At 38.1% G+C, this 23,806-nt stretch overlaps 1 protein-coding gene across 8 annotated transcripts in view; it reads right to left on the bottom strand.

The window, feature by feature from the left end:
• YLPM1 (YLP motif containing 1) overlaps nt 1-23,806 on the bottom strand; it is a 92,344-nt gene that overhangs the window by 46,566 nt on the left and 21,972 nt on the right. For 6 of the 8 annotated variants that reach the window (XR_009053097.1, XR_009053098.1, XR_009053099.1 and 3 more), the window contains exons 5-11: nt 14,440-16,551; nt 11,712-11,832; nt 5,752-6,172; nt 5,546-5,638; nt 4,368-4,563; nt 3,773-3,891; nt 2,743-2,897 (exon numbers count right to left, since the gene is read on the bottom strand). Coding sequence is in view for 5 of the 8 variants with exons in the window: in XM_057730714.1 (XP_057586697.1) it covers nt 2,743-2,897; nt 3,773-3,891; nt 4,368-4,563; nt 5,546-5,638; nt 5,752-6,172; nt 11,712-11,832; nt 14,440-16,551 (3,217 nt within the window). In the remaining 3 variants the exon portion in view is untranslated. The remainder of the gene's footprint in view (nt 1-2,742; nt 2,898-3,772; nt 3,892-4,367; nt 4,564-5,545; nt 5,639-5,751; nt 6,173-11,711; nt 11,833-14,439; nt 16,552-23,806) is intronic. The other 2 variants (XM_057730715.1, XM_057730718.1) reach the window with 2 other exon arrangements.

The raw sequence follows: 23,806 nt of genomic DNA, 5'->3' as shown, positions 1-23,806 counted from the left end.
AGGAATACTATGAACAACTGTATACCAACAAATAAGATAGCTTACACAAATGGACAAATTCCTAGAAAGACACAGCCTACTGAAACTGACTCAAGAAGAAATAGATAACCTGAATAGACCTATGACAAGTGAAAAGATTTAATTAGCAGTCAAAAAACTGCCAACAAAGAAAAGTCCAGGCCCAGACGCCTTCATCACTGAATCCTAACAAGCATTTAAAGAATACCAACTCTTCACAAACTTTTCCAAAAAATAGAAGAGGAAGGAACAATACCCAACTTATTTTATGAGGCCAGCATTTCAAATCAAGCATATAATCTGATACCAAAACCAGACAAAGACATCACAAGAAAATGATGGATACAAAAATTCTCAACAAAATACTATCATATTGAATTCAGCAACGTGAAAGGAATTACATGGGGACTTTCCTGGTGGTCCAGTGGTTAAGAATCTGCCTTCCAGTGCAGGGGATGAGGGTTTGATCCCTGGTTGGGCAACTAAGATCCCACATACCACAGGGCAACTAAGCACATGCACTGCAACTACTGAGCCTGTGCACCACAACTAGAGAGACTGTGTGCTGCAACTACTGAGCCCAAGTGCCACAACTAGAGAGAAGCCCACACTCCACAACGAAGAGCCCAAGCACGACAACAAAAGATCCTGTGTGCTGCAACTGAGACCCAATGCAACCAAAAATAAAAATAGATATTTTTTTAAAGTATATTTAAAAAAAAAATTACACAACATGACCAAGTAGGGTTTATCCCAGAGATACATATTAATATCTGAAAATCAATTATAACAATATAATAAAAAATTATATCAATATTATATATCAATATAATTATACTAATATAATAAAAAACAGAAAAATCTCAATGCAGAAAAAGCATTTAACAAAATCCAACATCGTCTCATGATAAAAACATTCAACAAACTAGGAATAGAGGGGAACCTCCTCAACTTGATAAAGGACATCTGATGAAAACCCAAGCTAATGTAGTACTTAATGGTGAAGACTGAAAGTTTTCTTTCTATGACCAGGAATAAGACAAGGATGTCCACTCTCACCACGTCTATTCAACACTGTACTGGAGGTCCAGTCAGAGCAATGAGGCAAGAAAAAGAAAAAAGGCATACAGGTTGGAAAGTAAGAAGTAAAACCATCTTCATCTGCAAATTACATGATCTTAGAGACAGGAAAAATCCTAAGGAATTCACTAAAAATCTATTAGAACCAATAAATAAGTTCAGCAATGTTGAAGGATATACAACTAATACACAAAAATCAGTTGTATTTCAATACAACTGAACAATCCAGGAATGGAATTAAGCCATCTATACCTTCTTCTTTTCTATATTTTTTTTGGCTGCAGTGTGTGACTTCTGGGATCTGTTCCCTGACCAGGGACTGAACCCAGGCCACAGTAGTCAAAGCACCACCCAGAGAACTTAAGCCATCTATATAAATAATAACATTACATGTGAATGGATTTAAACTATCCAATTAAAAGGCAAAAATTATCAGACTGCTTAAAAAAACATGATCCAACTACATGCTGTCTATAGGAATCATACTTTAGATTGAAGGACATGAATAGATTGAAATTAAAAGGAGGGAAAAAGATATATCAGCAACCACAGGAAAGCTGGAGTAACTATACTAATAATAAATGAAATAGACTTTTAAACAGTGACAGACATACATATACAGAGTCAAACTTCTAATGGAAATCTCCAGTACCAGTTTATTTAAACGAAATCTAATTATTTTGCAATATAAGATAAATTTAAGAATGTATACATATGGAGGTCACTAGGAAAGTAAGTCTAAACTAATCAAATCTCCTAATTCTCCCTCTTTTAGTTCCACATGCCATAAAATCAAATCCTCTTTTCCCTTCTTCAAAGTGCAACTAAATGAGCTCTCATGAATTATTTTCTAAAATTTTCAACATTTTTTTTTTGCCAAGCAATTAAGCTCTAGTTTCTTAGATTCTACAGGGTAGGCAGTTTATAAGATTTTATGATGATTTGGAGATGGTAAGATGCCTTAAATCTGATGTGAATACTGTATCACACATGGAAACAACCTAAATGTCCATTGACAGATGAATGGATAAAGAAGATATAGTACACATACACAACGGAATACTACTCAGCCAGAAAAAAGGAATGAAATAATGCCATTTGCAGCAACATGGATGGATTCAGAGATTATCATATTAAGTGAAGTAAGTTGGAAAGAGAAAGACAAATACCATATGATATCACTTGTATGTGAAATCTAAAGTATGACACGAACTTAACTATGACACAGAAACAGACTCACAGACATAGAGAATAGATTTGTAGTTGCCAAGGGGGAGGGGGGAGGGGGGCATGGATTGGGAGTTTGGGATTAGCACATGCAAACTATTATATATAGAATGGATTAAACAACAAAGTCCTACTGTATAGCACAGGGAACTATATATATTCAGTATCCTGTGATTAAACCATAAAGGAAAAGAATATGAAAAAGAATGTATATATGTGCAACTGAATCACTTTGCTGTACAGTAGAAATTAATACAACATTGCAAATCAACTATACTTTAATAAAATAAATTTTAAATTGTTTAAAAATTAAAAAAATATGTCACAGAAAAGCACAGAAATTCTGTTCAGGATACTAAAAAGATCTCTTATCAGCTTCTAATTTGCAAGAAAACTAGTCAGCTACATAGAACTCACTCTCTCAGGTCTGCTTTCTCGACCAGGTGGTTTCAAAATATCATCCACATTCTTAGATTCAGGTTTCTTCTCAACCCGTGGGGCTGGAGGTGGCTGGTGGCTTAGTGAAGGAGCTGGCAGGGGCATTCGCTCCTCCGGGTAAGTTCTTCGTTCCCCTAGGATTCCAGCAGTTGAACAAAATTACTAACTATATAGTAATTATCTAAAATTTTAACCCTCTCCACTCCTAAGATAATACCACTTATGGTGATTTGGGGGCCACTTTTATCCTGAATTAGAGATAGTTTAAGATAATGTAAATCTACTGAAATCAAAAAAATGAAAACATGTAGGTATGATTTCAGGCAAAAAGAATGTTCTGAAAAATAATGAATTCACCCTTGTTTGTATTAAACTTAGGAAAAAAGTTAAGTAACAGAATACAGAAGAATAACATATACTCCTGAACAGTCCTGAGTATGATTATAGTCTGTCTGCATGTAACTTCTGCTTTACAGCTTTGAAAATGAGTCACCAGCTTAGGAAAGCTTGTTCATTATAAATAAGTATGAATTTCTAGTTTAAGTGTAACTTATAACAGTGAAAAACTAAAAGCAACCTAAATGTCCAAAAATAAGAGTCTTATATCTTATCTACTTGATGGACTATCATAGAGCCATTAATATAATAGGTTTACATACGGAAAAATGTATACAGTCCAACCTCAATGGGAATAAGCATGATAAAGAAACTGTATTTATACTTTGATTTCAACTTCATTAATATGTATGTGAAGAGAGAAGGACAGGAAATATACAAGATTACAATAGTTGTGGTATGGTAAGTGGTGGGATTATAACTGATTTTGTTTCTAGCTTCCAAAATTTCTTTAATAATGTAAAAAAAAGCAGTTTACATTTTATTTAAACAATTACATGGCTATCTGTGAGTGCATTTTACTCTGAAAGTTTAAATCCATAACTACAATGGAAAGCATCTCATGTGGTTTTCAATTCTCAGCATCTTTATAGTTAATAAGGCACTAATCTACCTCCAAACATGGACGGTCCTTCATAGGCTGGTCGGTCAGACTTCCGATCATAGGATGGCCTATCAAATCCCCCTCTTCTGGATGAGGAATGGTCTTTTTTGTCTCGATATGACTGAGTCCTAGAAGGTTTAACAGGAAGTGCTTTGGTAAATAAAAAATATATGGAGGTCTCTTGTAATGCAACACCATTATCTGCCCAATTTTCTCTATGGGTAGTTACTATACATATAGTCAATATTTATATTTTTATTTTGCTTTCCCATTTAGATCTGCCTTGCCTACACAAAACCACAGAGCTCACAAATAGCAAAAATAAATTTTCTGCCTATTAATTAAGCAATGACTACAACTTTGTTGACAATACTCTTTCCTTTCCTTTCTGGCTATCTCCATCTCCTGTTTAACTCCCTGGAATTCAAGCCTGCAAAACTCAAGCATCTAGTTTCCTGAAAACTGATACTCTTCTTCAAATTATACACACACATACATGAGAAGAATACATCATTTCCCATATTTCCTTTAACTACACTGACTTTTGCTGAACTTCAGTATATGGTAATCTGCACACCCGGCAAAGATATTTCTCGTAGCATACCTGTCATCTCGAGGCCGGCGTTCTCTGTCAAATCGATCCCGCTCATAGTCAATAACACCACGATCCCGGTCTCGATCTCTATGTGTCTCCCGATCCCTTTTGAAATCTCGATGATCTGCCATGACATTACTCTGACGATCAAAATAAGGCTCACGATCTCTGTCTCTATCATAACGATCTCGTTGGCCTGCATGCTCTACAAAAACAATTAATATAAAATAAGAACTATATCCCTTTTTTTCTGAAATAAAAGCAGAAAAGCACAGGGCTTCACTGGTGGCGCAGTGGTTAAGAATCCACCTGCCAAAGCAGGTTCGATCCCTGGTCTGGGAAGATCTCTTAAAAGAAAAAAAGAAAAAGGAAAAAGAAAAAAACAAGAGAAAAGGAAAAAAAAAAAAAAGCAGAAAAGTACAAATTTAGAACTAGCATAATTGTTGCCCTAAATTCAACTTACGAATCTTTTAGCTATATTAAAGGGTAAAGGGAGGCCCACATCCTAAGAGGCCGTCTGGGAGCTGGCCCCTGCCTAACCCTAGCTCCCTCTCTGATCTCACCTCCTACCACTCTCTCATCTCTCTGTAATCCAACCACGCTTTCCTGTCCCTAAGACGTACCGCTTGCTGTTCCCTCCGACTGCGACCCTCTGTTTCCAGATGCTTCATGGTTGACTCCTCGTCACTCAGTTCTTAGCTTCACTGTCACAAGGGCCTCCTCTGACCACCCTGGCTAAATTAACCACGTTCACTATTCATCACATCAAATGTTTCATTGTTGTTATAATACATCCAAAGGTGAAACAACTTTGTTCATTTATACTTTTTGTTTGTTTTCCTGTTAGAATGTAATATCGTAAGGGCAGAAACTTCTTATTTTTCTTGTGTTGAGTTCTCAGTGTCTAGAACAGGGATCAGCAAACTTTTTCTGTAAAGGGCCAGACAGTAAATGTTTTGTAGGACCTTCACTCTTTGTCACAACTACCACAGCTCTGGTTTGTTAGCATAAAAGCAGCTGGAGACAATACCTAATGCGAATGTGTCTGTGTTCTATCAAAATTTTATTTCTGAACACTGGGGAAAAAAAAGGGGTGGGGGGAGCCCAAGGAACCTTACCAAAAGAAAAATCATATGATACTTAGGTCCTAAGAGGTTTAAAAACACTGATCTCTCTGGGACTCCTACCTGTTTCAAAAGCTGATCTTTCGGGCAGTGGATCTGGACGCAAAGTTATTCTTTCTCCATAGGGTATCTGTTCAACTTTATTAGTGGATATGTCTGGCAAACAAAATCAGGGATAAATAACACTGTAAGAGTGAAGCTTAAGGAAGCCAAAACTGAAGCTACAATTTCTTTAGAATCCCAGATACAAATTTGCCACTTTTACTCACCTCGGCCATGGCCATAATCAACAGTCTGCTGCACTGGTGGTGGTTTGGACATTGGTGGCATACCCATAGGCACTGGGCATGGAGGAGGGATGGAAGGGTGAACAGGTGGGGGTGGTAAAATTGGAGCAGACGGAATTGTTGCAGTTTCGGATTTAAATTCTGAATTCAGTCCTTGTTCATCATTTGTATCCCAGAGGCCATAGAAAGAATCTTCATCCCAGCGTTCTTGTTCCATAGCTGAAGTTTGTGGCTTTATCACCGGAGGAGGAGGTGGAGGAGGAGGAGGAGGCGGTGGCGGTGGTGGTATTGGGATAGGTGGCCTGGTCACAGGAACAGATGATCTTGCTGGTGGAGCGGAGGGTCTTACAATTGAACCTGGTGGTTTACCCATAGGAGGGGGTGGTCTATAGGACCCTGGAGGCTGGAGAACAGAGCACACCATCATGTTTTCACATATCAGTAGAAATTAAAGTCTGGTTCTCAATCCATAGAAGAAAAATTTGACAAATTGAACTTATTCAAAATTCAAAATTTTCTGTACTTTAAAATACACCATTAGGGAGAAAATATGTGCAAATCACATATCTGATAAAGGACATATTCAGAATATAAAAACTCTTATAAGACAGTCAAAAAAAATATGGGCAAAAGACCTGCATATATTTTTCCAAAGAAGATATATGAATGGCTAATATGCCCATGAAAATATGCTCAACATCACTAGTCATTAGGGAAATGCAAATTAAAACCACAATGAGGTACCATTTCATACCTAGTAGAATGGCTATAATTGATAAAACAGACAATAACAAACGATGGCCAAGAATATAGAGAAACACGAAGACTCTTAGACTGCTAGTAAGAATATAAATGCTGCAGCCACTTTGGAAAATGGTCTAACAATTTATCAAAAAGTTAAACATCAATTTACCAAATAACTCAGCAGTTCCATTCCTAGGTCTCTAACCAAGAAAAACATGCCCACCCAAAGACTTGCACACAAATATTCACAACAGCATTATTCAATAACCCAAATGTCCATCAACTGGTAAATGGATAAACAAAATATGGTATAGTCAAACAACCGACTGTTACTTGGCAATAAAAAGAAATGAAATACTGATTCATGCTACAACATGGATGAATCTTGAAAACATTATGCTAAGTGAAAGAAGCCAGACACAAAAGACCACATATTATATGATTCCACTTAAATGAAATCCCCGGAAAGGCAAATCTATAGGGACAGAAGGTGGATTAGTTGTTGCCTCGACTTGGGTAGGAATGAGGATTAACTGCAAATGGGCACAAGGGATCTTTACTGGGGTGATGAAAATGTTCTACAACTGGATTATGGTGATGGTTGCACAACTCAGTACATTTACTAAAAGTCATTGAATTACACACTTAAAATGGGCAAATTAGATGTATATAAATTATACCTCAATTAGGTTGGTTTAAATTAAAAAAAAAAAACTGCCCTCAACACTATCACCACCTCCCTTCCCCGCAATGAACCACCCTCTTCTCCTCCTTCCAGAAAAATTAGGGTGCTAGCCAATTTGCTACAAAAATCCCAGGTCCACCTCAAACCTACTGAATTTCTTTGAGTAAGGTCCTGGCATTACTTTAAAACAAACAAAACAAAACAAGACAAAACCTCTGTGTGTAAGTCTGACATTCACCACTTGGTTAAGAATCTCTGCTATAACCTCTCTCTCCACTCTGGTAACTTATCTCCTCCATAAAAATAGTGAATTTCCAGTGAGAGAAACAAACTCTACCTAGCCTCCCTCACTTGTATCTAGCTGTCTGATTGACCACAGTAGTTTGTGGCAAGGCTGGTACCAACACACAACATTAGCACCAGGAAACAACAAAATGAAGAAACCAAATGGGACATTTAGTAATCTCTCTGACAAGCACCAAGATGTCAAAAGAAATGTATATCAAAAGAAAAAGTAGAATCTCTTGGCAGATAGGTCCTATTCACTTAATACTGAAACCCAACTGTCAAATTTTATTTTAATCTTTGCAATGAGAGATTATTTTAATCTCTGATTCAAACACCCTTACCCATTTCTCTTAGTTCTGTGTTTCTGGTTTGTTCATTGACACACTGACAGCTACTTTAGACCTTGGAGAGCCTAAACAGTACACCTTACTTATATATTTACTCATACGCAGGCTGTGTATTAAAAACAAACTTTTTGAGTAACAAAATTACATTTTAGCTAATATGTAAGGAAAATTATATTAACAAGGGGCCTCTATAGGGTTAAAGACAAATGAGTATTAGGAAAATGACATAAGGTAAACTTTAGGTTACTGCACTTTAAACTTACTTAAGGAAAAGCCTATAAATGACAAAGCTACTATGTCTGAAGCACAGCTATCCAGACATGTTTTAAATATCTTAAGAACTCTGGACAATGCCTACAAATAAAAACTGTTTTCTTCATATTATATAGTGAAAACAACACATACATTTGTGAAAAACAAAACACGGCTATAGTAGTTATATGAGAAAGGATTGATATGTATACCATACTAAGGATAATACAAATTCGTAAGAAAAACCTTAAGAGTCAGGTAATAAAAAACAGGATTTTTACAAGAAATGTAATTAACAATTATCAGAAAATATTCATGTTCACTAATTATCAAAACTAACAAACATTTTATTTATTTATTTGGCTGTGCTGCGTTTTAGCTGAGGCACATGGGATCTTTGTTGAGGTGTGTGGGATCTTTAATTGAGGCATGTGAACTCTTAGTTGCGGCATGTGGGATCTAGTTTCCTGACCAGGGATCAAACCTGGGCCCCCTGCACTGGGGGGCCTTAACCAGAGTCTTAACCACTGGACCACCAGGGAAGTCCCACTACCAAACATTTTAAAACATTTTATTAAACTATTAAATTGGGACTTCCCTGGTGGCACAGTGGTTAAGAATCGACATGGGTTCGAGCCCTGGTCCGGGAAGATCCCATGTGCCTCGGAACAACTAAGCCCATGTGCCACAACTACTGAGCCTGCACTCTAGAGCCCAAGAGCCACAACTACTGAAGCCCTCATGCCTAGAGCCCATGCTCCACAACAAGAGATGAGAAGCCAGCGGACCGCAACGAAGAGTAGCCCCCGCTCTCCATAACCAAAGCTGGTGTGCAACGAAGACCCAACACAGCCAATAAATTAATTAATTAATTAATTAATTTTAAAAAAAACTATTAAATCTACCAAAAATATTAAGTAGCTAATGCTTGCAAGGCTATAGTATAGTTGTTACACAACTATTTTATTTAGAGAGCTGTTGGCTATATTACAGGAATCATTAAAAATGTTCTTTAACTAAAGTATCCTTTTAAGAAGTTACCCCCTCCCCCCCCAAAAAAAGTAGTTACCTAAAATAAGAATTTGAAGCATAATGCATTGTGGTTTGTAGAAAATAATGCAGATGTAAGCTTTTATATACAGAATGGGTAAACAAAAAGATCCTACTGCATTGCACAGAGAATGATAGTCAATATCCTGGGATAAACCATAATGGAAAAGAATATTAAAAATGTATATGTATGTATAACTGAATCACCTTGCTGTTCAGCAGAAATTAACACAACATTGTAAATAAGTATGCTTTAATAAAAAAATTAAAACTAAAAAAAATAAGAATTTTATACAGACATTCATTAACACTGTATTAATAATAAAAGATTAGAAACAAAGGTTTAATAGAAATGGAATAGTTTTAATAAATTATACCTCAAAAAAATGAAGCATGTAGCAATGTTAAAATGTTTATAATTTATCAAGTGAATAAAGCAGAAATGTAGATCTAGGGACTTCCCTGGTGGTCTAGTGGTTAAGAATCCGTCTTGCAATGCAGGGAACACCGGTTCGATCCCTGGTCGAGGAATTAAGGTCCCACATGCTGCGGGGCAACTAAGCCCATGTGCCCCAACTACTGAGCTCATGTGCTCTGGAGCCTGAGCCACAACTACAGAGTCCACACGCTCTGCAGCTGGTGCGCAGGGTGTGCTGCAACTCATAAGCCCACGTGCCGCAACGAAAGATCCCACATGCTGCAACTAGCACCCGACAGCCAATAAATATCTAAATATTGAAAGAAAAAAAAAAGAAATGTGGATCTATAATCTAGAGCTCCGACTATCTGCTAAGAGATACAAAGACGTAGTTCCTATCCTTATGAAGGATAGGCAAGATAAGACAGAAGACAAGGCAGACAAGAAAACCGATAATCAAAATACAGCATGATAAGCGTTCTGACAGAGGCCCATAAGATGTTACAGGCATACATGTGAGGGCAACTCTCTTACACAAGTGGAAGAAAAGATACAGAGCTGAGTTCTAAAAAATGAACAAGAATGAACTAGTTGGAGGAGGGGATAGGAAGAGAAAAAAAAAGAAACTCTAGGTTTAGAGAACAACATGCATATGCAAAAGCGTGGAGAAGTAAGAGCCAGCCACACTCACAGAATTGTCAGAAGCTCCATGTGGAGGGAAAGTAAAGAGAGGGAGTAGCAAGCAATGGTAAGCAGAGCTCAAGCCAGCTCATGAAGAGCACAAAAGGCATGCAAAAGAATCTACATTTTATCCTGAAAGGAACACAGGAATACTGAAGCATTCTAAAGCCAAGGCACAACATGGTGAGATTTATGTTTTAAAATGTCCATTTTGGCCAGCAGTCACATCAGTGCTGCCTAAAGTAGAGTGTAGCTAGTCCTTACCACAAAGTAGCATGAGAGAATATTTGGGAGTAATGGAAATTTTTTAAATCTTTTGGTATGTATTTGTCAAAACTCAAACTGTGGGCTGAAAATGTATGTAAATTATAACTCAAAATTTGATTCAAAAAATATGAAAAAAATAATCACTCTGGAAGCAGAATGAAGAATGGATCAGAGGGGAATAAGATGGAGAAAGATCAATTAGGATGTTTCTGAAATAATCTAGGCAAGAACTGACAAAGACTAGAACTGAGGTTGTGGGGAAGTGGAGGATAGAATACTTGAACAATATTAAAAAGGTAGTAAAAGTAATCAACAGAATGATTGGACACAGAAGGTTATTAGGACAGAGAAAAGGGTTATGGCTGACTTCAGGTTTCGAGTTCAGGTGACCAAGTGATGGTAAGGAGGAAGAACAAGTTTAATGGAGGACGATAAGGAGCTCCATTTTAAATATGTTGAGTTTGACAGGAGACACATCCAGAGAGAAACCCTGTAGGCAGATGGACGCATACTCTGGCCAGGAGATATGATCTGGGGAGTCAACAACAGGGTGGATGTTGACGTCAACAATTTCACCTGAGTGTCGTGTGTGAGATCAGGATGGAAGGGAACACTGAGAAATGAAGAGTTAATCTGATGAAATGGTTCAACAGTGGTTTTTTCTCTCCCTCACTTACATTTGCATGATAACATTTTTAAAGCCCATCACTGGCTTAAAGGTAAAACAACGACAACAAAATGAAAGCAAAACAAGGGGAGAACTTAATCACACAAGTCCTTAACATAACTTCGCTGCCTGAACTGGGGCATGATGTTCGATCCCTTACCTAGCTAAGGACTAGCAGCCTGAAGAGGTAGGGAGATTATGAAGCTCCCAGGGAGTCCTTGCCCTGTCCAGATGGAAAACAGGACTATCTGAACAAAAAGGATTACAAGGAAAATTCTAAAATTTTGAGAACACAAAGCCATATATATAGTTCAGGTGTGCTTGGTGTACTTATCAAACCCTGGGGGAAGAAGTATTTCTGTCACACTTCTGACCATACTCATAAGATTTTCAAAGGTCCATTACCACTAGCTTTTTACTTTTCCAAAATTTACATTTTGTATAGAGGAAATTTAGACTTACTATAATATAAAAAAATTCAAATGACATACAAACATACAAAGCAAGAACCATTTCATTTTCTGAGCACATATTTTCCCATACCGGATACATTCCAGGTCTTGAAGATGCATTCTGCAATCTTGAATCCTGGGGTGGTAGATGGTCAGGCATCTGTGGCTCAGACCCATAGTCTTTCATCTTTTGAAGCTGTTCTTTCTGTTCTCTGTAAACAAATAAAATTGCCATTGTACATAAGGCATGTGTTCTCCATTCCTAAATAACTATAACTAATATCGAAGAACAAAAAAGGAAATTAAAACCCTTTTTTTAAACCTTCTACAGTACTCATAAAGCATCTCCAGGGTAATACTCTCTCGCCTTTATGAGCTAATTGATCAGTCATCTATGACCTATAAATAATGATAAATTACTGAAGATCTTCAAGGACCGATTCTAGAACCTGCCTCTTTAGTCTATTTTAATATCTCACCCACTTGTCATGTTTTTCATTCATCCAACCAAAATCTCTCTTGCTATTTTTTCTGTTGTTGTTGTTGTTCAATAGTCTTTAGATAAGAGGTTGCAAAATGGTGGCACATGGGCCAAATATCAATATATTTGGATACATATGAATACATAAAAAGGTTTTTTAAAATTTAGCTTTCATATCAGTTTTAAATTCTGAGCTAGTTGCCATTACTTACAGAGCAAAATAATACATTTTTTAACATAAATTCCAATTTAAAAGAGATTTGGAAACACTGGGCCTACATTCCCACATGCCAACAATCCGCTCAGTGGAGTAGTGGCCGTCCGCTTCAGATGAAGCAGTTTGCCACAACCCTCACCACACTCAGTAGAGTTATACTGGCCCATTTTCACTCGTTTTAGTTACCTGTCTGGTTCTTGTGAGCATTTTAGTTTATGGCTCCTGCTGTATATGGTGAGAACAATTATCAGTCTATCCCTTTAAAAACAACACTTCAAACTCCTAAAGAGTAATTATGCAACTCTTCAAGTTTTTCTTTAAATCCTGGTCAAATTCCTCTTACTTTTCCTTACAATGCCCATGGTAAACACATACAAGATCTACCACAACCTCTTCAGACCTTTTACAGTTTTCCCCCTACCATTTTGTAAAGCGTAATGACCCAAATGGACACAAAGTAAGGGTCAAGTATAAAAAAAGATTACTTTCTGCCTCATGTAAATCATATTATGATTTTCACAATACAACGTGGCTGACTTGTATTCAACTATGACCACTCTCATCCATCACTTCACATATTTTGTTTTATTATGTGGCCTAGAAAGAGCTTTAAAAAAAGGATGATGAAGCACCTTTTATCCAGCATTTCTATACAAAGCAATAATGGATGAAAAGGAAATTTCAAAAAGGAAAGGAAAGAAACCTTGGTATCTTAGTAACACCAATCAGTTTGGTGTTTTCCACAAACAAAATAGATTTTAGAGTTGGACAGACTGGGCTCAAATTCTAGGTTACCAATTCTAATAGCCAAGTGGTACTCTCTGAACCGTTAGTGTCCTTCCTGAAGCGGGAATAACACTACTTATCTTTGCAGGCCTTTGACATAAGGATTTGAGATAGGAGTGAGACAATACATGCTAAGTTATCAGCACAGTGCCAGCACACAGGAGGTATTAAATTAAAGGTGTCCATAACTGAAAAGTGAATAGAGTAGTGGCTAAATGTTCTATAGCATGCTTTCCACCTCTTCATGAGTATTCTGGAAAAGTCAAATCTCTTAGAGTGTCTCTTCTATAGACCACAGAAATCTTTTGTTCCCTCAGGCATCTGATCCTTCATTTTTACTTATAGGTATTTTTCCTCATTATACTTTTCTAGTCATAAAGCTTGAGTTATAATTTCAATTGGCAAAATCCACAAATGTAGACCAGAATTGAAAAATGAAAGAAACACAATACATTGGAATACATCAAAAACTATTATTTTCGCAAAACATTGCTAATTCCTAAGAAATTACTCAAAAAGTAATTTGTCATTGTGATCTGCCAGTGACTCCTAAATTCTTATCTCAGGATATTGTTGGTATAAGGATTACATGAATTAATACATACAAAGCACTTCGTAGAGTTCCTGGTACAGAGTGAGCATGCAATAAATGTTAGCTTTTATTATTACTGCTACTAATGGGAAGCATTGTGTAGATACCTATACAAAGTTAGGTGACTGTAAATCAAGAAATCCAAGTCTTGTTCTCCATCTCACAAAGAAAATATTTTATTATGTAGAAACAAGTAACCTCCTCAAGTAGAGATACATGCTTCTAGTTTTAACGAAAGATAAAACATCCCCAAAAGAAAGAACCAATGGTTAGACAAATCTGAGGCTGCTTCCAGGTAAATCATTCTTAGCTTCAACAGAGAAAAATATATATCCTTCCAGCACTTTCCAAAGTTATACCAAAGATTAGTGAATATGAAGTCTATCAGATCTAATACCAAAAGAAAAAAAGGATTTTCCGTATGAGCTCTGTGAAACCCAGAGCATTGGAAAGTTGAAGTTTGAACTTGAAACAACCACAGGCATGGCATGTCAGCAACATAGCTATAAAAGCCAAGAATGGCTATCAAATTTTCACATTTCAGGACATAAGTTTATAATTAATACAGTTTCTGAATATCCATCCTATCCTAAAACAGCACTCAATGACTAGAAATTAAAATTTAAATTATGTAGTAAGACCCTGAAGTAAAATGATTCCATTCAAATATATCACATCATTTTAAAAAGAACAGTGTGAATGTGGTTTTGACTAAAAGAAATGATCTTAAGCAGTCAACTTACCGAAGCATTTTCAGTTCTTGTGCAGCTTTCAAAATGATTTCATGCTGCCTCTGACTGAGAACCATTACCCCTCCAAGGCCTTGGTCAGAGTCTAAGTTTGCATCCGACCCCATCATTTCAGAAGAATGATGTGAGGAGGGCATATGTTCCGCCATGGGGGAATGTCTATCCACATCAGATGGGTACCATCTGTCTGACAATCGTTCTCTTTCCCAGTCCATTCTGTCAGGAATATAATCTCGCTTATCCCGCCATGTATCTCCTCTTTCTGGATACTCTCGGATCCTCAACTCACCCCTATCACGGAAATCTCGATCATACCCATGGTCTCGATTTCTTTCTTCTCTCCATCTATCATCCCGATATCTATCCACAGGTGGAAGAGGTGGGAGGGGTGGTAAAGGTGGAAGAGATGGAATATCTCGTTCACGAAACTGTGATTCTTGTTCATCCAGTGGTCTCCCATAATCTCTGTCCCACTCATTATCCAAATTTCTATCATACATATCCATAGGTCTTCCAATCCGATCCACATCCCTGTCCAAGTCCCTGTCCATTTCCCTGTTGTAGTCCTCATCCATATCCTGATCTCTCTCCCAATCATCCCACCAAGGGCCTCGTCTGTCTCCATCATGAGATCGAGATGGTGCTGAAAACCTGTCCTCTCTGTTATATGGATCTAGTGTATCATCTTGATAGTCATGTTCACATTCTCTCCAGTATCTCTCTCTATCCCAATCGTCAAGTCTTTCTCGTTCCACTGGAGCATTTCTACCATCTAATGGGAACTCTTCATGCCCTCTCTCCTCCCCATGATTCCATGGAGCCCTAGGAGGCTCATCTCGGTGATATGGATACATTTTTTCCCCACCATCTCCTGGTTCTGGTCTAAATGGACCTCTGTCACGACCAAAATCTGGTCTTCCCAGACCCCTTTCTCGACTGCCAGGCCCTCGAGGTGGTCCCCTCTCCCTGCTCCCAGCTCTTCGGGGTGGTACTCTCTCTCTACTCCCAGGTCTTCGAGGGGGTCCTCTCTCCTGACTGCCAGCCCTCCGAGGTGGTCCCCTTTCTCTGCTGCCAGCTCTACCCCTGTCCTGGCTGCCTTGCAGACCACCTGGCACTTTCTCCCGACTGCTTCCTGGCCTCACCAACCCTCTGTCCCGGCTGCCTTCTCCTCTACTCATCTTCTCCCGACTGTCTTCTCGTCTACCCATCATTTTATCACGAAAGTCTTCTTGCTTGACCAACCCTGGGCCACGGCTGATTGCCTGGCCTCGACCTCTATTTACTAGTCCTTTGTCCCGTGTGTCTTCCATTCTGCTTTGCCCAGGACCTCTGTAAGATGAGCTGCTGCCTCGATTGCCTTCTAACCTACTATCTCTGTTATCTGGACGAGGCAGCCCTTTATCTTGGTTGTTTTCTGAATGGGGCAGACCAATACCCAAAGGTTTAAAATCATTATCTGCAGTTAGTGATGATGATGTTGCTACTGCTGTTCCTCCCTCTATCCCCCCTGTTTTTGAGGGAAAAGTAGATTGAGAAGGTACAGGTTTATTTGCAAGGGGTACAGGCTGAGTAACAGCTTGGGCTTTGTCCATTTGAGTCTCCATACTTTGAGAATTCTGGTCCCAACTGGAAGGCTCTATGGGCCCTTCCGAGACTTCGCTTTTAGGTGGCTCTTGTTGAGAGTCGCTTAGATTCTCATTTGACTGAGCCGCCTTGGCATCCTTTACATCTGCAGCAATGGAAAATGCAGCTGATTGCATTTTAAAATTCTTCTGCTGGTTACTACTGGTGTCTGCTAATTGTTCTTTGTTTCCTGGTTCTGCTTGTGACTTAGGTTGCTGCTGATGTTGCTGTCCAAAAGCTGGTTTGGGGCCTTTCCACTGTGGTCCACTCTGTCGAGGACTGAGGGAGGTATTGGGGGTAATATAGAATTGAGATGCTGGCCCCCGGGGAATCACTCCCCATTTGCTTTTAGTGCCCTCTGTTGGGTGACCTTCATATCTGGGTCTTGGCCCATCGGGGCGATTTCCTTCAAAACGAGGCCCTTTGGGTCTCGGTCCTTCACACCTTGACCCTAAATCCTCAAATCTTCGAGGACCATCAAATCTACAAGTAAAACAAAAGATATTACTCAAGACAGTAAAGCAGAAAAAAAAAATTCTCCATGTAAAAATATTTAAGGCAATCTTGCCTTAGAATCTGTTTACAAAAAAGACTCTTAGTCATTAAACAAATCCTGAGATATCTGTATCTTAGAACCAGTATATTAAGGTGGCAGAGCTCAGAAGGTCTCAGGACAAATCTCCCGCAGCAAGTCACTGATATACTGAATTATTAAAAAGCAATATAAATATTGTGCCTTAGTAGACAGAAAAGTCCACTCATTTCAAACAGAAAAAAAAAAGTCCCATAGCTAATTCTAAACGTACTTTTAGAGTTAAATTATAACTAAAAACTAAATATGAAACAATTAACGAGATAATATAGGATGATTATAGATATTGTTGGAGCTAACATTATCATCTTGACTAACTGATAATAGCTGAAAAAACAGCAGCCAGCTATGTTTTAAGAGCATGCCTGACATTTAAAAATCTGGACAGAGATATTTTTGCTGTGGACGCACTTGCTCATTTGCTAAGTATTTAGTGTATATCCTCTGTCAGGCGCTAGGCTACATCCAAGGGATACATGAATAAAATGTCTCCTTTGCCCTCAAAAGGTTTACAATGCAAGAGAAAGAATCTAAGTGTGAATAACTGCCAAAAGGTGCAATGACTAAAGTCTATCTGCATATAATAAGGGCGACAGAGGAGACAATGGTCAATTCTACCAGGGTGAAGGTGGTGCTGTCCAATAAAGACTTTACATAATAGAAGATGCTTAAGTTAACTCTTGAAAAACAAATTCTCAGAGATCAGGTTAACAGACTATTGGAGAGGATGGGAGTGGGTGGTAAGGACATCTCAGGCTAAGGAAGCATTAGGAGGAAAGGCAGAGAAACACAAACCAGCATAGCATGTTTGGAAGTGCAAACAGTTTAGCATGGCTGAAGGAAAGAGGAGACAAAGCCCAGCACAGCTAGGAAAGGAGAGGGAGTAGAAAAGCAGCACACTAAGAGATAAAGAGGCAGGCAAGGGTCAACCTCCAGACAACCTTGCATCCCTCAGTGGCATGGACTACTGGTACTCCTCCAATATTCATTCCCCCTTTTTCTACAGTAATTGAGCCTCTCCATTTTTAGCTAGACATAAGGATAGCCAGACTAAAGACTCTCTTTCCCAAATTCTCTTGCAACTGGAACTTGTAGCCATATTCTGGCCAATGAGCTGAGAGTGAAAATGATTTACACATCCTTCCAGGTGGTAAACTTAAAGGGAAGAAAACATCCTTCTCTTCACCATTTCCTCTTTCATGCCGGCTCTGACATGGTGGTGAGGCATCCTGAACCATGTAGACAAGGGCAACATGCTAAGAGATGGTAAAGTAACAAATCAGATGGAACCTGGATTCTTGACACTTAGAGCCACCACACAAGTCCTGAGAGAGAATAAACTTCTAACTAGTTAAAGCCATGTGACTTTGATCTCTGTCACAACAGATGAATTAATTCGGCTGGGTAAGGAGTTGGAAATTACCTTAAGCATGTAGAGCCACTAAATATGATCTGATTTTTAAAAGATTTCCCGAGCAGAAAAGTAGCAGATGAATAAGTGGGAAAAGTTTATTGTGGACTGTCTCTACAATCTGAGTAACTGACGGTGAAGTCTGTTCTAAGGCAGTGACCGATGTGAGGATGTAAAGGAGGAGATAAAAGTGAGAGATATGAAGGAAGGTAAAACTGATAAATTTTCTAACAGGTGGGATTAAAATAATAGGAAAGGAAGAATTTAGGATCGTTCCAAGGTTTTTGGCTTCGGTGATGGTGATGCCTTTCATGCCTCTAATGAGAAACAGAAGGGTTTTTCTTGCATTTGTTAGGGAAATAAATGAGAGTAATAAATTCAGATTCAGCAAAATATTTACTTCCTCTCCCTGTGATGTTAGGCCTGGCTGATCTAGAAGTCTTAGTTTCAAAGGGAGGAATGCTTCTATCAGGGTACACAACAACGACTCTATTAAACTCCAGTTCAGACTGCCATCTGGCCACTTTGGGTTCTGAATCAACAGGCAAAGAAGGGAGTTACTCTACTGGCTAGGGGTGATTAATCTTGTCTTTCAAGGGGAAATTGGGTTATTTCTACACAATGAGGTGAGGCGTATGTCTGGAATGGAGGAGATCCTCTAGGACATCCCTTAGTACTTCTGCCCTGTGATTAAAGTCAATAGAAAACTACAATAACTCAATTCAGGCAGGATTGAGAATAGCTCAGACCTTTCATGTCTGAGTCTTCATGACCCAAAACCTTCATTCAGTCATGTTCACCCCACCGACAGCAAAGGAAATATGGATTAAGTAGAGGAAGGAGGGAGTTATAAATACCAACCGTAATTACATGACCAGTTGCAGAAATAAGAGCTGTGATAGTTATGTGTATTCCTTCCTTAACATTTGATAGTACATGTTTAAATATATACCTATTTACTAGTCAAATATTTTTGATTGATTTTTCTTATCAGCTAATATAAGATGTAGTAGTACTAGCTAGCTTTATATCTCAGAATTTAAGTTACAGAATATCAAAGAGCAGATGTGAACCAGCTAGGGAGCATGAAGATTTCCCCAAAGACAGAAAAGGGACTTTATAATCTTTTCTGCGGAAAGGGTTAGAAAATGTTTGGTTGTCCAAGGATAAATGTTTCACGCTAGTTACAAAAAAAAAAAATCTCCCCTGTGACCCACCCTAATCAGAAATATAGAAGAAAGAGAACTCTAGGAAATGTACTTCAGCCCAGCCAAGCTGACACTTTATAGAGTCACCACAAGGAATTTAAAAATACATAAACTCACTATAAGCAGAGAGAAGGGGCTACCAGCAGATGAGAGTTTTGTTCTTAAATGCTGGAAGACAAAGAATAAACATGAGTGGTAACATGTGGAGCAGGAAGAGGCTGCAGTTTAGAGTACTGGTAGTAGAGGAGGATACAATCAAAGCGGGGCTGGCTTGCCCACAGAAACCCAGAGAGGCTCAGGAGTCTCAGAATTCAGCGATGCTGGGGAAAGACAAGGTAAGACTTGGGGCTAAAATTATGTAAATTAAAATCTATATTCAGAACCATCAATCAGCTTTTCCCTGGGTTTGAATGTCCCTAAATTCCTGAATTTGAGGGTCCCCTAGCATTAGCAGACAGTTCTTTGCCCTATCACCTAAAGCAAAGTCTGACAATTGGTTAGCCCCCCACATATACACAGAGCTCCCAATCAGCTTCAGTGTCTCCCACTCAAATATAAATGGATAACTAAAGATCACAATATATCTGAGGAATGTCTCCAAAATCAAAGGCTAAAAAGAACATGGATCTGAAGGAAACAGAGATAATGCAAAAAATAAAAAATAAAACAGAAGAGAACTTAGAAAAACAAAACAACCCTCAAGTTAGTATCCTCAGAAGATTCTTAAAGATACTGTATCAGTAAATCAAGAAGAATTTGCTATATATAAAGGATCAGAACCAGAAGAACAGTAGAAATTGTTTTATAATTCTCAAAAAATTTTAAAATGCAATAAAAGGAAATATCTCAGAAAGTACAACAAAATGAGAGACAACAGAGACAAATACAATCAATCCAGCAGGTTCAAAATCCTACAAATGAGGAGTTCCAAAAAGAGAAAAACAGAAAATAAATAAATGAAGAAATAGGACAAAGAAATTTCCCAGAGTTAAGAGACTCTAAGCTCCAGATGGAAAGGGCCCAGCTCACTAAGTATTCAGTACAGTTAATAAAACTAAACAAACAGAAACCACTATAAAATATTAAAACAATGGGGATTAAATAAAAAAGTTTCTGGCAGTAGGGAGAAACCATCTAAAAAGGAAAAGAATAACAGCGCAACAGTTATACTAGGTAACAGAAGAAAAGAGAATGCTTGCTAACCCTGAAACCTTGACCCTAAATGCTGACCTAAATTATGTTCAGCTTCAGTAAATAGTATAGAAACAGCATTAAATAGCATGGTAGAAAAACAGACACACATATCGATGGAAAAGAATAGACAGCCCAAAAATAAACCCATGCTTATACAGTCAACTAATTCATGACAAAGGAGCCAAGAATATAAATACAATGGAGAAAGGATAGTCTCTTCAATATATGGTACTGGGAAAACTGGACAGCCACATGCAAAACAATGAAACTGGACTACTACCTTACACTATACACAAAAATTAACTCAAAACAGATGAAAGACTTGAGTGTAAGGCCTGAAACCATAAAAGTTCTAGAAAAAACACAGACAGTAGGCTTCTTGACATAGGTCTTGGCAATGATTTTTTTGATTCTGAGATCAAAAGCAAAGCAACAAAAGCAAAAATAAAGTGGGACTACATCAAACTAGAAAGCTTCCCCACAGCGAAGCAATCCATCAATAAAATGAAAATGCAGCCTACTGAATGAGAGAATATATTTGCAAATCATATCTGATAAGGGGCTAATCCCAAAATATATAGAGAACTTGTACAACTCAGTAGCAAAAGAAAAGAAATAATCTGATTTTAAAATAAGCAAAAGATCTGAACATTTTTCCAAATAAGACACACAGATGTCTTTCCAAAGAAGACATGATGAAAAGGTGCCCAACATCACTAATCATCAGGGAAATGCAAATCAAAACCACAATAAGCGGGGACTTGCCTGGTGGCACAGTGATTAAGAATCCACCTTCCAATGCAGGGGACATGGGTTCAATCCCTGGTCCAGGAAGATCCCACATGCCCCTGAGCAACTAAGCACCTGCACCACAACTACTGAAGCCTGCACGCTCTAGGGCTCGTGCTCCGCAATGAGAAGCCACCGCAATGAGAAGCCAGCGCACCGCAACAAAGAGTAGCCCCCATTAACCGCAACTAGAGAAAGCCCATGTGCAGCAACAAAGACCCAACGCAGCCAAAAATAAATTAAAACAAACAAAAAAACCCCACGAGATACTACTTTACATTTGTTAGAAAGGCTATTATCAAAAAGACTAGACATAACAAGTGTTGGTAAGGATACAGAGAAAAGGGAACCTTTGTGCACTGTTGGTGGGAATGTAAACTGGTACAGCCACTATGGAAAACAGTATGGAGGCTCTTCAAAAAATTAAAAACAGAACTATCATATGACCCAGCAATTCCACTTCCGGGTATTTATCAGAAGAAAACCAAAAAACTAACTCAAAAAGATATATGCACCCCCCATCCCCCATGTTCACTGCAGCATTATTTACAGTAGCCAAGATATGGAAACAACCTATGTGTCCACTGATGGATGAATGGACAAAGAAGATGTGGTATATACATTCAATGAAATATTCTTCAGCCATAAAAAAGAATGAAATCTTGCCATTTGCAACAATATCAATGGACCTCCAGGGCATTATGCTAAGTGAAATAAGTCAGAGAAAGACATACTATATGATCTCTCTTACATGTGGAATCTTAAAAAATTTTTTAATTAATTAAAAAAACCAAGCTCATAGATACAGAGAATAGATTGATGGTGGTTGCCAGAGGCAGGGTGTGGGAGGTGGGGAAAATGGGTAAACTTTTTGTTTTCTTTTGTTTTTTAGTTTAAATAAATTATAATAAAAATATATTCAACCTCAAATTGTATATCCAAATTATTAATCAAGTGTAAGGTTAGATTAAAACATTTTCAGGCAGGCAAAGGCTCAGGAAACTTACCTCTAACCCACAATTTCTTAGTTAGTTGAGTATGCACTCCAGGAAGAGGCACTAGACCACAAGCAGGAAGCCATGAGAGTCAATAAACAGTAAATCCAATCTAGAAGGATAGTCGATGGAAATGCTGGAGAAACAGCCATATGACACAGATCTTGAGAGCAGCCAGCCGGCCAACCAGCCCAGGCAAAAGCAAGAGGATGCATGAATTTGGGGCAGAGATCTCAAGAAAAAGATGCTGCTTTTGGGACTGGAGTTGGAGGATTATTTTAAAGATGTTGCAAGAAGAAAGGCAACTGGAAATTCTAAAAAAATACGTTATTACACTAAAGAAAATGTAACCACAGCACACTGCTTGCCTCTATGAACAACATTATTTACTGACTTATCTAAAAATAATGATATAAACATATTGGGCAGATGGGGTTAGAGAACAGTATAAAAACTAAACTCTTATCTATCAGAACAGGAAGAAAATATATAGTATCCAAAATACATAAGTCAAGAAAGTAGCAGCACATTATTTAGTGATATGAAGATAACTACCAAAAGAAACAGCTAAAGAATTAAAAGATGTCATTAGGAAACACGTCTAGGGTGGTCTTGGGCAGTGGTTGGCTGTTTCTCTTGATTTTTTAAAAATTATGTGTATGTAGCACTTTGATAAAAATGTAAAATGTATTTCTTTAAAAGACACACAGAGATGTTAGCCCTAACCAGGAAAAGGGCTTCTTCTGAGACTACAAGAAAGATGACGATGGCAACTTAAGTAACACTAAGGCCGGAAAGTGAGTTACAGTGGGCCTGAAAGCCTTGACTCTCTGTGAGGCAGGAAGCTAAGTTAAATACAAAGAGAAATAATAATGTTTGCTAAGACAGAGAAAGCAGCATTAGCACAGATGGTCTATGCAAAACAGTGAAGGCCGGACACAGCTATTGTTGGACAAAGGGGAAAGAAGCTGACCAGACACTTGTCAAAGGTACGTCGCAGGGAGTTCCCAGTTAGGACTCCACGCTTCCACTTCTATCCTTGTTCAGGGAACTAAGAACCCACAAGTCAAGTGACGTGGCCCAAAAAAAAAAAAAAAAAAAGGTACGTTGCGATGCTAAGGGCTAAGGATGGGCACCACATATTTATGAAGGAAAAAAAAGCATGCCATTTCAGGGTTTGTGATGATTTGTTTCCTTTTCTTGAAGTTACATTTATTAATTCAAAGTGCCTGGAATAACACCTTAGGTCATTAAAGATGTGTAAAGTCATCTGTTTTGTATTCAATTCAGTAATTATTAGTTCATATACGTGATGGGAGAGAAGACTGTATGTAATACACAAGTCAGTATAAGAACATTTTCAACATGTTAGCTAGTATTATAATCAAATTCCGAATATGAATGAACTGCTTTCTAACTAAACTGTGAATGTCTTGAGAACTTTACCCATAACTGAGACATTTTGGCATAAGCAACATTTATTGAATACCTACTAATTGTCAAGTACTATGTTAGTGCTGGAAATAAACTGATACCTAATCACAAGGAG

Source organism: Hippopotamus amphibius, chromosome 4 (assembly GCF_030028045.1).
Source record: "Hippopotamus amphibius kiboko isolate mHipAmp2 chromosome 4, mHipAmp2.hap2, whole genome shotgun sequence".
NCBI lineage: Eukaryota > Metazoa > Chordata > Mammalia > Artiodactyla > Hippopotamidae > Hippopotamus > Hippopotamus amphibius.
Note: the sequence above shows the minus strand (reverse complement) of the source record. Positions and strands in the feature narration are given on the sequence as shown.